This window comes from Pogoniulus pusillus, chromosome 24, assembly GCF_015220805.1.
Source record: "Pogoniulus pusillus isolate bPogPus1 chromosome 24, bPogPus1.pri, whole genome shotgun sequence".
In the NCBI taxonomy this organism is placed as follows: Eukaryota; Metazoa; Chordata; class Aves; order Piciformes; family Lybiidae; genus Pogoniulus; species Pogoniulus pusillus.
This window is the reverse complement of record NC_087287.1, coordinates 15,975,309-15,992,117: the sequence shown is the minus strand read 5'-3', so window position 1 is coordinate 15,992,117 and position 16,809 is coordinate 15,975,309. Positions and strand designations below refer to the sequence as shown.

The 16,809-nt window shown below is 43.8% G+C and overlaps 1 protein-coding gene and 1 long non-coding RNA gene across 4 annotated transcripts in view; one reads left to right on the top strand and one right to left on the bottom strand.

The window, feature by feature from the left end:
- LOC135186231 (uncharacterized) overlaps nucleotides 1–16,809 on the bottom strand; it is a 240,152-nt gene that overhangs the window by 97,612 nt on the left and 125,731 nt on the right. The gene's annotated exons all lie outside the window — the stretch shown is intronic.
- Nucleotides 7,781–16,809, top strand: part of SYT9 (synaptotagmin 9) — a 67,606-nt gene continuing 58,577 nt past the window's right edge. For all 3 annotated transcript variants that reach the window (XM_064163797.1, XM_064163799.1, XM_064163798.1), the window contains exon 1: nucleotides 7,781–7,984. In XM_064163797.1, coding sequence (XP_064019867.1) covers nucleotides 7,837–7,984 — 148 coding nt within the window. In that variant the 5' untranslated portion in view covers nucleotides 7,781–7,836. The remainder of the gene's footprint in view (nucleotides 7,985–16,809) is intronic.

Below are 16,809 nucleotides of genomic sequence, written 5' to 3'. Positions count from 1 at the left end.
GGCCAAGATGCTTGCTGAAGTCAGCCCATTCCAAACACCACTGCAAAGACAGCCCAAGGGAATGTTGGAACCAGCTCAGTATTTTACATTTTCCCCCTGTTTCCTCCAGACCAAAAGGTGGACCTCATCATCTACCTGAAATATCATATAGAGTCCTTTCCAAAAGACAGACAGTATTTCAGGTTGTTAAATCAAAAGACACAGCAGACAAAATGACAGGACCTCAGCATTACAACATTTGATTTAGATCTCATTACAAAGAGGCAATGCCAGAAGTCAGTTTCTTGCAGAAAAGATTTTTGCCCAGAGATTGTGGCTCACAGACCAACTTAACTTACAGACCCACTTACAGATACCTTGTGCCCTCCACCTTGCTAAAGCAACCTCACCCCTTCAGGCTGAAAAGATATTACTTTGTTGGAAAGAACTGAAAAATCACAGTGCCTAAAGAATGAGCAAGGCTCTTAAAGCTAAAGTAGCTGACATAGGATGAGGCATATTTATGTGACAGTTTCACTATTTAACAAGAAAAGTATGGGACAATGAATCTCCATTTCCTATATAGTGCTCTGCTGTGCATATTTCTTTCTGGGGTAAATAACAGCAAGTGAAAACCCTCCTCACACAGAAACCTAGGTGCTTGCCACTCTTTATTTCTTAGCAAACAACCCATATGCTTTCCAGGCACTGATCATTTGTAAGAGATTATTTTTAACAGAAACTCTGGTATAACATGGAAGTTCAACTGCTGCCAATTGCCAGTTTTCCCTAGATTTAGGCAACAATATATTTTGAGAGTATGACTCAAGAAATCATTCACATGAGCAAGTAAAGCAGGTGGCCAGAACCTACCACATGGTATCAGCTTTATCAGAATACCCTCAGAGAAAGAAAAGTAACTCTTAACTGTTTGTAGAGATGATCTGAGAGGGGGATAACAACAGTTTTAAGGTACAGGCTGCAGTTATTAGAACCAACAAAGCAAACTGCAGAGTCGATTGCCCTAGCATAAAAAAGGTAGATAAATATATATATACACATACATGCATATATACACATACATGCATGCATACACACACCACACACATATATATAAAACCAAAACACAACAATCCACTATTCTCCTGACCAAGGTGTTTAGCATTGTGCTGCCTGTTAGACTCAAAGAAACTCATTTGCCCATGAGGTCTCAGCCATAAGTTTCAGTTATGGCCATGACAAAACTGTCTTATTCAGCAGCACAGCTTGCTTCTTCACTGGATGTTTCAGTTGCAAGAGAATAAGACCTTTCACCCATCCAGAAGGGCACACATAGATTTATTTGACTTGAAAGCAGATCCCATCTGATCTATCATTTACTTTTAAAAGTTTTCTACACCTATCTTTCAAAGAAGACCATGACTGCAGCACCACTAACACTACCTGTAATTTACAAAGCATTAAAATAGCAGAAGTCAAAAAGGTGGGGTTTTTTTCAGCTGTTTGGCTCTTTTTCTTCTTGTTCAGTTGAAGGGTCTGTAACCTTTTAAGTTTCCAGGCTAATGGACTATACCCTCCCTGCTGAAAGCTATTTTCTTAGCATTCTCTTATAAATTCATCAAGCTATAAGCCATAAAACAATTTTATTCTTTCTTTTGGTTAGGAAATAGTAACATGGAGCTGCAAGCTGCTGAGTAGAAATACATTAGCAGAGCTTTCCTGCAGTCCACATTTATGATTGAGCTCTTATATATTTACTCCTATGAATTGTATCACTGAGTGAAACCATCAATAAGAGTTAATTATATAAAGGTTCTGCTAGACAGTATGATACCAATTTTCAGGCTCATTTTTATTGCAGATGATTCTGCTTCTTGAACTAGGAAGAAAAATGCTTTATAGATAATAACATTTACTTCATTCAGTGGCTTTAAGGTTTGCTAAACCTGGTTTAGGTTTTATATACAGTCCTGAATATTAGATAGACTAATTTTTTTCTGGACAAGCTACTTTCAGTGACTATCACATAATCATTTCATCTTGTGGAAAATGGGCTCTATTTTCTATGCATTTACAAGTACTCCAATGATATAAACGTTTGGGTTTGTTATTGACTGTAGATACATAAAGGAAAGAACTAATTCCTACCTTGTTACCTGATTCCCATTAGCACATTAACATAAATAACAAGCTTCATCAATGTATTTGGAATGAGTAAGACACCTCTATGATATCAAGCTTTCATCTTCCTTAAGGATTTGGATGCTGGGTGATAGGTTGGACTGGATGATCTTGGAGGTATCTTCCAACCTGGTTGACTCTATGATTCTATGAGGGGAGGATACTAGGGACAGTGCCTCAGAAAGGAATAGTGTGATGGTGGTCAGGTTAATGTAGGAGCATCCTTTTCAGCATGTACCCTTTTTTACTAAACAGTAGTTCAGAAAGCAATGTGAAGAGCAACACTTTTGCTCTTTACCCAAGAATAACTCCAGCTATTAGAAAGCAAGTTGGTGTTATGTCTCCAATCCAGCTACAGTTAGAGCACAGTTGAGGGAACACATTTTATCAGTAAAAGGAAGACATCAAAGGTGATGCTTTGGTTATTGGACTATCCTTTACTTGTAAGGTAAAACTAAAGTGTTTGTTTGGTTGCTTATATCTGGGGTATAAACTTCTTTCTTTCACACCATGCCTTCTTGTATGTTTGCAGGGTTAAAACTTCAGTAACAAAAGCAGCAGCAACTGACAGGCAAACATAAGAGAAAGTATCATAAAAAACAACCCTCAGAACAGGAAAAAAAAAGCACCAGGTGTTAGATGTCCAAAAAGATGGCTTCATGCTCACCATGTTGACTTCATCAACTTTAACTGGACTCTCTTTAACTTTCAGGTTCAGTGTCAAATTCTGACTCATAGCTGCATGTAAGTATGTAGAACTTCATCTAGAGAGGGGCTCAGACAAAACTGCAGCACCCAAAGGAGACATAAAACCCACTGACTGTAGAGACAGGACTTCAAATCTGTATGAGCAGTCAATAATAAAAACCACCAACCACAGAGTTGGGAATTCAACAGTTCTCCTCAAGCTCAATTCACTCTCAGGACTGAATTATTCAGTAAACTTTTTCCCTAGTAGTGTTTGCAAAAGCTGTCAAGGAACAAGTTGGCAAATTAGAATTAAAGTCAAATCACAAAAGAAGATGTGTTTTCCTCCCCCGTTCTCTGTGTTTGAGGGAGTTTTCTTAGGATAGATTAAAATTGCAGATGACAACTACAGAACCCAGATTCCTCTCTATTAACAAAGTGCAGGTTATGAAGATCAAGAAAAAATGTTTTCACTGCTATAGAGAGGTCATGAAAGTGATCAACCATCTGAGCTATCTTGTAATCATGTCACACTGTTTACAGTCCCTTCTACTTTGAGCTTGCATCTTTTTCACTTCCCAAGGCAATAAAGCTTTGTCCAATGGCAACAGTGGTTAAAAAACAACCAAACAAAATCCCTCCACAAAAATCCTGCTGATGAGTAGACTGAAAATAGCTGTCTTTCTGTTTTGCACAACCACCATTCAAGCAACTCTTCCATTACCTATGCCACTTCAACTCACTGGAAGGTAGCTTCAACTGGGTCTCAGTTGTATCAGGACATCAGCTGTCAGATGTGTGTATTCCTAATCCTCTAAGACAGCACATCTTCTGGTAGTGCTTGACAGTTTCTAAGACATTTGACATTTTGTCTGTTCAGTGCAGGACAGGCACTTTGCTCTTCCTTCAGGACCTGATGTGAGAAAGCACCTACCTACCATCATCCAGAAAACTCCATAGTGGCATTTTGCTCTTTCTGATATAGAAACAGCTTACAAGCATCCTGCAGAGGAAAGCTCAAACCTTTGTACTGTCTAGTGTTTAACACTGGGGTTATGCATTATGTTTAAAAAGTCTGAACATGGCATGTGATTCTATGGATAAAGCCTTCAGACTTTATAAATACACAACCATCCCTCCTTGTGTTCCTTCAGCACAGTATTTAATATTGATCTCAGTATCTTTAAATGGCTCCATATTAGTAGCTGCACTCAAGCACAGCTACAGAAGTTTAGTAAGACATTCTTAGAATCATACAGAAGCAGAGAACGATAGAGGTTGGAGTGATAACATAATCTTCCTTTTAGTTAACTCTGACCTTTTTCAATGCGGCCTCTAACAGTCAACGATGAGTAAAAAGCCCAGTGGGGGCACACCTGTTTTCTAACTAATGCCTCTCAAGGGCAAAGCTGTCCAGAGAAGCAGTCTCATGAAAATTCAGTAGTAGTTACATTCCTATTTCTTATATGGTCACCACAGCATTTTTACTATTCAGTAGCATAAAAGAAACATCCATTAAGAACAGGAGACAGAGAGTATATGCACCTACGAGAGACAGTGAAGCAGAAAGTCTGGCACAGCCAATAGCAGAAAGATTTGATAGATGTATCAATCTTTAATTCTACAATGGCATTTCCCTTCTGTAGACTGGACTTGAGTGGCTACATTTAGTGCAATAGCATCCTTTAACCACAGCAATGTCCCCCTTGATTGCTGCATTTTTGTTCTACTCTTTAGTCACAGAGTTCACCTACTTTGACCTTCTTTTGGGGGAAAAAAAAACCCAACACAAAGAAACACAACAAACCAAAACAACCAAACCTTGTTTGTCATGTTGCATTTAGCTATATCCCCCTATTTGTCACTCAAGCAATCAGAAATATTTGACACAAATATTTGTTAAGTTCCAGTTGCAGCACACCTATAATAAAAACCCTGATGAAAGTTGCCTTAGTTTCTTCCAGAAAGGCATTCATTTCACAAATGCTTTAACTTTGAAGATGATTTCATTGCCAAGCAACCCTTGTGTTACTGCCAAAACACTGGGGAAAAGCTTTATTTCAAGAAGAGAAAGAAGAATGTGTCAAATGATGATGACAGAACTGTTGTAGGTCAAACAGTTAAACTGCATGTGTAGCAGGCTTAGGGATTCTTTTTCTAACGTCTGAATATGCTGTATTGTGTGAGGGCAGCTCTGAGCTAGACAGAAAAACCAGACTTACTGTCTGCACAAGTTCTAACTCTCATGATAAGGTGAACAAGAATGTCCCACTGCACTATGCAATGCATTTCTAGGACCAAAGTTGCTTGGCATAGCATTCACTGGAGATCTCGAACACAACACAGTACAACTAAGGGTGTCCGGAAGAAGAGAATCAGGCAATCGATGCCAATAGAATGAGAGATATAATTCAGTTTTCACAAACAACCACAGGAGGAAAAAGTTGCATGTGCTTTGAGACACAGAGATTACATTTAGTCCTGTTATCTCCAGAAAGACACATGGAGGTTTGCCTAGGCAGTGCACTTAGTACCTGTTCAAAACTTTTGGGATTAGATGTCTTTGTTCACTAATAGTGTTGTCCAACCAATTTCATCATCCACCAGACTAAAACATTTCCAGCCCTCACTATCTGCATTACAAACACCTCAGCACCTTTTAAATGCTGTTATTTTAAAGTGAAGCAATATTTTTTAGTTATAGGACAAAGACAAAGACATTATCTCTTCAGTAGCAGGCTGTCCAGAGCTCAGACTGGACAGCAAGGATCCCAGGCTAGTGGTGGATAGGCTTGTGGCCCCATGGGATAAAAAATACACTCTAGTAAAATGCATTAATATTACTTTGTCTGGGACAGCGAACAAGCTATAGAACAGCAGAGACACCTAGGTCACCAAAATATAGGCAAATAATCTGCTTAAATAAGTCACAATGCACAAATTGTACAGTAATTCAAAACATGCTCACAAATGACCTCTGGACAGCTTGGACCATACTTCACTAATGTCTCTGTCAGTGCTCTTTGATAACTGTTCTGTTTCTCCTCTTTATTACACATTGCCAGCATTGCTCAGGACTTGATTTTGTATAATTTAGAAGTTCATAGTCTATAGAGTTCCTGCCCCTAAACAGCTTACATACCTACATACCCACGAATAATTAACTTGATCTTTTGAAGCTCTTTTTCCCCAAAACTGCTTCTACCAATTTCTTTAAATTTTACCTCTTCTTCACTAAAGTAGGATGAGCAGAGAAAGAGCTGTGAGTGACAGGCCCTCTTCAGAACTGTCTCTCTACACCCTACACCCAAGCTTGGAGAAATAAGCCAGTCATATTGGCATTTCCATCCCAAAGATAAATATTTGTGCAGCATTTATTGAAAGTAATGGGACATTTCCCTGTGCTTACGTGTGAAAACACACATCATTAAAATCTCTAGACTTCAAAGGCATCACCTCAACAACAGCAGTCATATACCATTTTATTACCAATTATTAATTCCTAATAACAACAAGCTAATGTGAAGAGCTCCATATCTACTGATGGAATTATACTTGGTTTATACAGTCATGTTTACAAGGAAAAAACTGTAATACCTTTGAAACACAAGCAATGCTGCCAAAGCACTAGGACACAAGAAATTTTAACAGTAAACAAGTTTTGGTGTTAACATCCACTCCATTTACAGAATGCATCTAAAGCTTTTTCAATGACATACTCTTCTTAAAGAGAAAAGCTTCTACGGGAAGATGTTGCTGTCTACATTATGTCTAGAACTGTTACGAGCAGTCTTTAAACAGCAGGCTGAACATCCACAGCAGTCTGAACTTTCCAAGCTCATTATGGCCTCTGACATTTGCTTAAACTATTATAAAAGGGAGAGAGACAAAAAAAAACCCCAACAAAACCAACCAAAAACAATCACACCAAACCCCAAACAAACAAGTTAAATGGAGCAGCCAGTTCTCAGTTTTTTGTCTCCTGACACCCAGCAGCCTCCCTGCCCACAAATGCAGACAGGGAAGCAGCACCTCACAAACCGCTACTTGTCAGGATAAACACGCTTAATGACAGACGCTCCTCAGCCTGCACCTCCTCCAGGGAGGCTTTCCTATATTCCTGTCAAGCTAGGGCCGGTTCTCAGGCCAGGGTTTCTCATAGGTGCTTTAACTCTGTCTGACCCATCGCCCAAGCCACGGCAGGTACCTGCTGCAGAACACCACTCTGTCCTGAGCAAGTTTCAAACACTTTCTCCCTGTGCCAGGTTACCGGCAGGGAGGGCATGCCCTACAGAGAGTCATTTCCAGACAATTAGCTGGGTGAACGGAATGACATCTTAACAGGGACAGGTAGGAGACATGAAAAATGTGGTATTTAACAAACTGGTAAGTGTAAAAGCGGGCCAGTGAAGCGCAGGTTTGGACCCGGCCAGAGATGGAGAGGAGGAAGACGAGGAGCTGTCCATCAGGACCCGCATGCAGGACCGTCCTTCACCAGACCCTGCGGCGTCTCCGAAGTTTCTCCCTCCCTCGTTTCCAGACTCGCCTAGGATCTTGGCGCCTGTGCCCAAAGGTGCCCCGAGCAGAGCCCGCCGCCGAGCGGGGCCCCTAGGACGCGGGTAGGGGTGCAGGGCAGAAAGGGGCGCGGCGACCAACCCACTCGGGAGGAGGCACCGACGCCCCCCCCGCCCGCTCCCGCCGCGGGAGAGAGCTGCGACAGCGAGTCTGGGCGGTCGCGGCGCCGGCCCTCCCCGCCCTCGCATTCAACTGGTGGGACCCTCCCGCTCTCGGCCCCCAGCAGCGGCGCGCAGGCGGCGGGACGAAGTCGGCAGCGGGGCGGCTCGGCCCGGCCCGGCGGGGCGGGCGCCGCTGTCTGAGGGAGGATGCGGGCGGCGGCCCCGCGGCGCGGGCGGCTGCAGGCGGGCGGCGGGCAGCGGCGCGGCGCCTGAGCGCAGGGCTCCGCTCCGCTCCCGAGGATGCTGCGGGGCAATGCCCGGCGACAGGGAGGACGAGATCTGCCAGAAAGCTCTGCAGCTGCTGGCCGAACTGTGCTCCGTCGGGGCGGTGGAAAACGAGAACTGCAGGGATTTCATCTACTACCTGCGGGACAGAGCCCGGCCCCGCCTCACCGACTCAGGTACGGCCGCCGTCGTTCGGGTTGCAGGCTGAGCGCGGGCACCGGCGGCCTCCCCCGTGCCCTGGCCACAGGAGGAACGCGAACACCTCCGAGCATCCCTCGGAGACCGGGTGCCGCGGGGCGAGGCCTGCCGACACGGCGGGAACTAGCCCCAGGGTGCGAGCGGCCGGGGAGAGAAGGCGGCGGAAAGGATAAGGGGAAGGTACCCCCAGGAGCCAGGGGTTGGGGCGATTTGCTCCAGTCTGGCCGGGGTAGGACTCTCCCGGGCTCGGCTGCCCGCCGCTGTGCCCGGTGTTGCCGGGTCTCCGTTACAGGCGCCCAGCGCCCAGCTGCTGGGTTTGCAAGCCCCTCGTGCGGCAGCTTCCCCGCCGGAGCGGGTGCGAGCAGCGCGGCGGGCGGGCAGGGATGGCAGCTCCGTCCGCCGGCTCGGCTGGGCTCAGCCCGGCCGCGGGGCGGGTCGGAGCCTCCCTGCCCGCCGCTGCCTCCACCGTAGCTTGCTGCAGTGTCACGAGCCGAGGGACAGCTGCTGCGCTCCGGGGGCCCTCCCCAGCCCTCCAGGTTTAGTTGTAAGAGGGGGGGTTCGTAGCTCGGCTGAAATGCAACAGAATCCAACCTAACTTTCCAGTCTGTATTTCACCAGTTAAACCGCCTGTTTCTTGGATTTCTGTAGCAGATGCAGGGGTTGTAGGTCTGACAAGACGTACACGGAGTGTTTGTGTGTGTGCCTGTGCCTGTGTCTGGGTTATGGTTGCTGTTTGCTATGTTGGCATAGCACTCTGACGGAAAAACTTTAACTCGAGGAAGCTTTTTAATCAGGAAGCTGAGCTCCAGCTGCACAAAAATGTTGAAAGATTGACGATGTACTGTACATCCCTGTCCATAGGGGAGAGGCACACTGCAATTTGTAGCAGGAGTTTATTATATATATTATTTTTACATCCTGAGGTCGATTTTGCTCAGTATAAAGAGAGTTAAAAGAAAAGTTGATAAACGTTTGCAGTACTGAACAGCTTTGCTGTTAGATCAGCTGATCAGCACAGCACAGTATTAATTTCTTTAGTGTTCTCCAAAATATATCCGTTAATTTTGTGTAGGGCAGCCTAATGACACTCTATTCTTCAATGTTTTCTGTAATCCAGTGAGTACTACTTAGTGACAAATACTTGGGTTTGTGCTAAAAGGCCTGGAGGAAACAAAACAAAGTATTATTTTAGGGGGAAAAGATCTGCAACCACAATAAATGAGTAAGGAATTTTCTGACATTCAGCTGACTTGTATTCAACCTTTTTGCAGCCATTCTGGCATTTCACTCACTTCAGAATTTTCAAATGAAAGTGATTTGTGTAATGTTTAGTAAGGATTCTTTAAAATTAGGCAAGTTTAACTGGTTTGTGCATATAAGCAGATTTAATTGCTTTGTTCACATAAGCAGTCATTTTGGTGACAGACACCTGTGATTTTCAGTTATTTTCATTTAGCAGGGGATCAACCACGTATCTGTATATCAGGTGATGATCCCAAAAGCATCTGCTTAAATCAGGGCTCACTCTGAATATTAAATTACTTGAAATGCATATGGAGACTTTAACCTCAGCTAGTTGGATAATAGGTTTTCAGATTTCCTTCAGAAGCTACCTTTTTTTTTCTATCAGCCTTGGGCAAAAAGAGTACCTGGCATCTGTTTGGGAGCATTTTTAAAACATGGTGTGTTCAGTAAAAAAATTATCACCTCCACCTAAGGATAAAACAAAACCTGTACCTATTTCAACCTGCTTTGCTTAAACCATTATTATACAACAGTCTGCCAGTATTGTTGCAAACCTGCTCAGTTACACAGAGCAGCGGTCCCTGACCTCTGCCAGCCATGTGCAGCAGCAGGGAGCAGTTACACTGCAGGCAGCATCTTCCTATTGGTCTGAATTTTAACATTTTTATTTTTTGCAGCTGCAGCCAGTCTCAGAGGGTCTAGCAGGCAACATGTTATCTATGAACTTGGACAACACTTCTGTAGGGTAGCAATGTCAGGATTTATTCATTTGCCTCATCTTGTATTTCTTTGTTTAAAATGCATCTTTTGTCCCAGTAAACTGGCAGCCCATGTACCTCATCTAGTTGGTCCTTGAGTATGATAGCACAGGCTGTAAGAAAACTGCATACATAGCTTCCAAAAGAAGTAATACAATTCATAGTCAAAGGATAGTATACTGACTAAACCCAGCTTGATTTACCCAGTGAGTTTCATTGACTTAACAATGGTGAGTTGACACTAAGAAGCCCTGACAGCTGATCCATTCACTTTCCAGCCACTAGTGGTCTAAACATGTGAACATAGTCTGAACAAGGGTGTGAAGAAACCCTGTGCTGAAAGACAGCATCTTCTTGACAGAATTGGGCAAAAGAGGCAATCTTTGTTGAGAATTGCCCCTCCATCCCATGTGAAGGTCATGTGCATTAGCCAAACTGAGCAACTTCCACCTGGGCCAGCCAAACACTGATGTGAAAATGTGTGCAATTTTGTAAGAGTTGAGAAAAATGCAGCCAGAAAACAAACATCATTAGCTTTTGTGCAGAAATTAAAGCATTTCCCTGTGCTTGTAGAAGCTTTTCTGCAATAAAGTGGCTACTTGCCTAAGTCCAACTATATGATGGATACAGCTGATTTTACAGCACATTTGATATAAGCCATTCATGGATGATACTTTGTTATGGGAGTGGTAGGGGATTATACAGGTGCAGCAGTTAGTGAAAAAAATTAAACCTAACCGAGGGAGTGAGCAAGCTGAGGGGTTGCTGAGCCTCGTATCAGGGTTTGTTTACAAGCTTAACCTCCTGGCGCCCCTCAGTCCCAGCACTGAGCAGCCAGATCCCTGGAGATCCACCCGTTTCTTCCCGGCATCTGATGCAGTTGGCTGTGTGGCTCCCTGCCGTCTGAGTGGTGTGTGACTCAGACTGGGAGGGCAGGAGGGAAAGGGGACAGGAGGGGACTGGATGCTTGTGGCATGCACAGCATCTTTATTTTTCATGTAATTTTCCCTATTATGGCAAGCACTGCAGAATGCTTAGAGCATAGTTTTAAGGGCCAGTGAGTTCCAGGTTTGATGCACCCATCTGCTGGATTTAAAGGGTGACATGGGTGAGTCAGATTTGAAAGGTTTTCAGAAAGCTAGAAGTGAAAATTAGGTATTTAGTGAAAAATCTTCAATTAGTTCAAGAAGATTTATGTCAGAGCACCCTTGAAAATCCCAATAAGTATCCTTAAGCATTTGGATACCTTAATAAGGTAATTTCTTCTTCTGTTCCATTCCTCTGTTCCCTATTTGCAGAATGTTGATAATAGTCTATACCATAGAAGGATTTTAGAAGGGTAAATTGCTAAGTCTGAGTACACCAAGTATATAATGCATTTATAAGGGAAACTCATTTGGATCTTTCAGAGATATTCTAGTGAAAGCCATGTAAGGCATTTGAAAACAATCACTGAAGACCATTTAATATCATCCCATGATACCAGATACAGGAAGTACAGCAGATGAGGAAGTTGCTTGACTAGAATAATTACACCAATGTGTAAAAAAGCCCCAAACCCCAACCCAAATCAAAAGCCAAACAAACATGAAGGCACAAAATCTTAATAGAGATCATTAAAAGAGGATGTAAGACCAAAAAAAAATCATTTTCTTGTGGACTATTTTTTGGATCTTCATTTCAACTTCTTAACTGAGAAACTTGGTGTTGCAATAATTAAGCCTTCCAGAAAGGGTATGTAAGTTTTTGTGCATGGGACTTTGTAGAGATGGATACTTTGGTGAGGCAAGAAAACAACAGAAAGCAGAGTTACTTGGTTTTCATTTAGGATAGTTTAGGATAGAAGAGAGGAAGAAAGGTATTCAGTGGTCGGATGAAGTGCCCTGGTTTTGGTCTACCTAGTACTCTACTATGAATTGCACATCCATGGTAGCTGCTCTAGAGTTGCATTCAGGCACTTTAGAAATGCTCTTAAAGCTTTTGCTGCTATTTTATGTTGTAGTTGTTTCTGGGTCTTTTGGGAATTTTTCTGCTGCTCTGTAGTGAATCCTTCTTTTCAGAAAGCCAGCTTCACAGAGATGGCAGTGGTAGGTTTTCATTGCTCTTTTAGACCTGAGGCATTTCTGCACTACCTTGGGTTGTAGTGTTTGGTTTCTACTTGTTGCTGCCTGTGCTAGTTTGAAACTAGCTAGAATGTTTTGGCAAGAAGAGTTAGATTACAGGCTATGAAAAAGAAAACAATGGTGATGTCTACTTCACTTATAGGCTTGCTGAGAGGTATAAGAACAAGAATATAAATATAGATACCACAGTCACTTTCTGGGCTTTGGCTGACCTTCTCTCTCCCTATCCTAACCTGCCATATTTGTGACTAATCCACCTGCTTCCTAATCCCCCTGGCCAACCCTCCAGTCTTCCTTGGGCATAAGACAATGTCTGGGGTAAGGTAGAGAGGGGTGGGAGAAGGTAGAAGGGTGGTTGAGAGTCCCTCCTGGGGACTTAGGTTTCTGGGAGGGCTGTTGTGTTTCTGTATTACCTTTTACCTTGTATATTTCTGTCTATAACTGTATATACTGTAACTATCTGCTTGTATATTCTGCTAAGCTGTAAATACAAGCTTCATTCATATTTCCAGAGCTGGCTGAGTCTAGTCTGGGTGATTTCCAAAGTGTGGGGGGGTGGGGGGGGGGGGGGAAACACCCAAACCATCACACTGCCAACTGGAAGGTGTCCAGAGAAGGGCAACAAAGCTGTTGAGAGGCCTGGAACACAACACCTGTGTGGAGAGGCTGAGGGAGCTGGGGTTGTTTAGCCTGGAAAAGAGGAGGCTCAGAGGGGACTTCATTGCAACTACCTGAGGGGAGGCTGTAGCCAGGTGGGGGTTGGTCTCTTCTCCCAGACAAGCAGCAACAGAAAAAGGGGACACAATCTCAAGTTGTGCCAGGGGAAAGTATAGGCTGGATGTTAGGAGGAAGTTGTTGGCAGAGAGAGTGATTGGCATTGGAATGGGCTGCCCAGGGAGGTGGTGGAGTCACTGTCCCTGGAGGTGTTCAAGCAAAGACTGGCTGAGGCACTCAGTGCCATGGTCTAGTTGACTGGATAGGGCTGGGAGATAGGTTGGACTGGATGATCTTGGAGGTCTCTGCCAACATGGTTGGTTCTACGATTCTATGAACTTTGGAGCAACTTGTGCTGCTTGCATACCTTCCAGTGACTGCCAGATAGAACAAAGAAGTGCTTAATGCATTGTCATATGTTTGCTGGTATTTGCTAAATATCAGTAAAAGTAAGTTGCATAAAGGAAAAGTAGTTGCACACCAAGACAACTTTACGCAAGAGCTAATCTCTTCAGCACATACTGCAGACTGACTTTTTCTTCCTTTAGTTAAAAAATATGCAACCCTTGAAAATGTGGAATAAAAAATTTGAAAAGGTCAGAAGAAACTGTTCCGAACTTAAGGACTGGACAAAAAAAGATGCTTGCAAAGATACGAGACATAAAAACAGGATAGGCCATTAAAATTCAAGTTTGCACTCCTTTTCTGTTGCACTGCCTTGCACACCTTGAGGATAAGCCAGTGAGGTCTTACAATATTCTTAATTATGTGCTTTAAAATTGACTAATAGATGCTAAAATAGAATATGTGGTGACTATTGTAGGTATAGTGATGGCCATTAGGCATAAATAATGCAGCCAGGAAGAAAGGGACCTGAGGGTTCTGGGGGATAATAGGCTGAAGATGAGCCAGCAGTATGCCCAGGTGGCCAAGAGAGCCAATGGCATCCTGGCCTGTATCAGGAACAGTGTGGCCAGCAGGACAAGGGAGGTTATTCTGCCCCTGTACTCAGCACTGGTCAGGCCACACCTTGAGTCCTGTGTCCAGTTCTGGGCTCCTCGATTCAAGAGAGATGTTGAGGTGCTGGAACATGTCCAGAGAAGGGCAACAAGGCTGGTGAGGGGCCTGGAGCACAAACCCTATGAGGAGAGGCTGAGGGAGCTGGGGGTGTTTAGCCTGGAGAAGAGGAGGCTCAGAGGGGACCTCATTGCTGTCTGCAACAGGGAGGTTGTAGCCAGGTGGGGGTTGGTCTCTTCTCCCAGGCAACCAGCAACAGAAGAAGAGGGGACAGTCTCAAGTTGTGCTGGGGAAGTATAGGCTGGATGTTAGGAGGAAGTCCTTGCCAGAGAGAGTGATTGGCATTGGAATGGGCTGCCCAGGGAGGTGGTGGAGTCACCATCCCTGGAGGTGTTGAAGAAAAGCCTGGATGAGGCACTTGGTGCCATGGTCTGGTTGACTGGCTAGGGCTGGGTGCTAGGTTGGACTGGATGATCTTGGAGGTCTCTTCCAACCTGGTTGATTCTATGATTCTATAAATGTCAGATCAATATTGTACCATGACAGAAAGTCAGATTTTAGTACTTCACAAAGTAGCTTAATTTCTTGAGAGGGCGTTTTTAAGTTTTTGTATCTCAGGTTATTTAGTAGTTTATTCCCCCCACACACTTCCCAACATCTCAAAGATCTCACGAAGCCGCAGAGTTTCACCAAGATGCCAAGTGCATATAGATTTCTCTAGATAAATACTGAAAGTGTTTATGATTTGTAAAGACATGAAAAAGATTTGACTGGGTGAAATAACTTTCAGTCTGTGTTTCATTTTACTCATTATGAGAAATAGCTTTCTCTATTTTTAACTTTATTTTCCTCCTGCAAAACAAATGTGAGATGCTACCACTGCGAGCTGATAGTATTCTGCATGTTGTGCTACTGCAAAACTCTTTGCCACCTAGAGGGCACATGGGAATCATGTTCACTGACATGATGTCAAATCAATGAAGTGTGAGGCCCAAGTTCCTTTGGGTTTCAAGAACCAAAGTGCTACTTCAAGAGTTTTAAAAAAGGCAGTGCTGTGGTATAGACTAAAAGTGTGTTTTCTGTTTCTCTTCTGAAAAGTCAGGAACAAATTTGCAGAAGGTGAAAGGATGATTGGGGAACTTGAACATCTCCCCTATGGAGAGACACTGAAAGACCTGTGGCTGTTTAGTCTGGAGATTGGAACAGGCTGCCCAAAGAGGTTGTGGAATTTCCTTCTTTGGACACTTTTCACACCCACTTGGATGCATTCCTGATAGGACCTGATTGCATCAGGAATGGTGTGGTCAGCAGGAGCAGGGAGGTCATTCTGCCCCTGTACTCTGCACTGGTTAGACCACACCTTGAGTACTGTGTTCAGTTCTGGGCCCCCCAGTTTAGGAGGGACATTGAGATGCTTGAGCGTGTCCAGAGTAGGGCGACGAGGCTGGGGAGAGGCCTTGAGCACAGCCCTACGAGGAGAGGCTGAGGGAGCTGGGATTGGTTAGCCTGGAGAAGAGGAGGCTCAGGGGAGACCTTATTGCTGTCTACAACTACCTGAGGGGTGGTTGTGGCCAGGGGGATGTTGCTCTCTTCTCTCAGGTGGCCAGCACCAGAACAAGAGGACACAGCCTTAAGCTACGCCAGGGGAGATTTAGGCTGGAGGTGAGGAGAAAGTTCTTCACTGAGAGAGTCATTGGACACTGGAATGGGCTGCCCAGGGAGGTGGTGGAGTCGCCGTCCCTGGAGCTGTGCAAGGCAGGATTGGACGTGGCACTTGGTGCCATGGTCTAGCCTTGAGCTCTGTGGTAAAGGGTTGGACTTGATGATCTGTGAGGTCTCTTCCAACCCTGATGATACTATGATACTATGACTACCCTGGGTGATACTGCTTTGGATTCAATGATCTCTGGAGGTCCCTTCCAACCTCTAATATTCTGTGGGATTCTAGCCCTTCTCTGCCTCTACACCCATATTCAGTGTACGTGTGGAAAGCAAGAGCATTCTGTGCCTTCCATTGCCATTTTAGATTTACTCCTCACTTATTTGGAAATTACACTAGATGTGTGTTCTTTACAATATGCTCTTAGGCACTGAAACTATAGCATAATGTTGTGTTACGCTTCTGTTAGGCTGCTGACAACTACATCCATTTGTATTTAATGAAGTATGTTTACTTGTGTGTTTACTATAGTCACTGAGTATATACAAATAATATCTATTTACTTGCAAGCAGATTTGTGAAGTAATCCTAAAAGTTACAATAAAGTACTGATTGAACCAGAAGTCACTTATCTCTACAGTCATCCCACAGTTTATGCCAGTGTGTTTCAAATGTGCAGTGAACAACAAAGAAAATAGTTATTTTGAACTGTGAGTAACAAAAACATATGCAACTGAAGAGTAATGACAAAAAGAATCAACCTTTTAAAAACCAGGAAGGCTAAGCAGCACACAGTCTGCCTTACACCTGATTCCTCATCTAAAACGCTGGGTTTGCTGATGAAAAAGAGTAGGCTAAATTTAGCCCCTGCACGTATGACTGTACTTGTCACTAAAACGTTAGCATTGCATTTGCCATAACTTATTTCAATGGGATTTGCACATTCCTCCTAGAGAGGGGGAAGAGGGAAAAGAGTTTTCTAACTATAGTTTCCCAAGAAATATCCACGCGCCTTCCGCAGGCAACAGCTTACATTTAGAGGCGCAAAGCGCTGCTCACCAAAGTAGAGGTGTTACTGTAATGGATTTATGGGTCATTAATTCCTCAAAAACCCATGAACCTGTGTTACAATAATGCTGTTTATTTCAGTACTGGAAGAGTTGTGAATTGTTACATTTTTGTGTGAGCCACGCATTTAGTGACCCAAGTATGAATGACAGGCCACATGTCACCCCAGATAGCTTTCTGGAAATTTCCTTCCCAGACTAATTGGTGAGAATTTAATT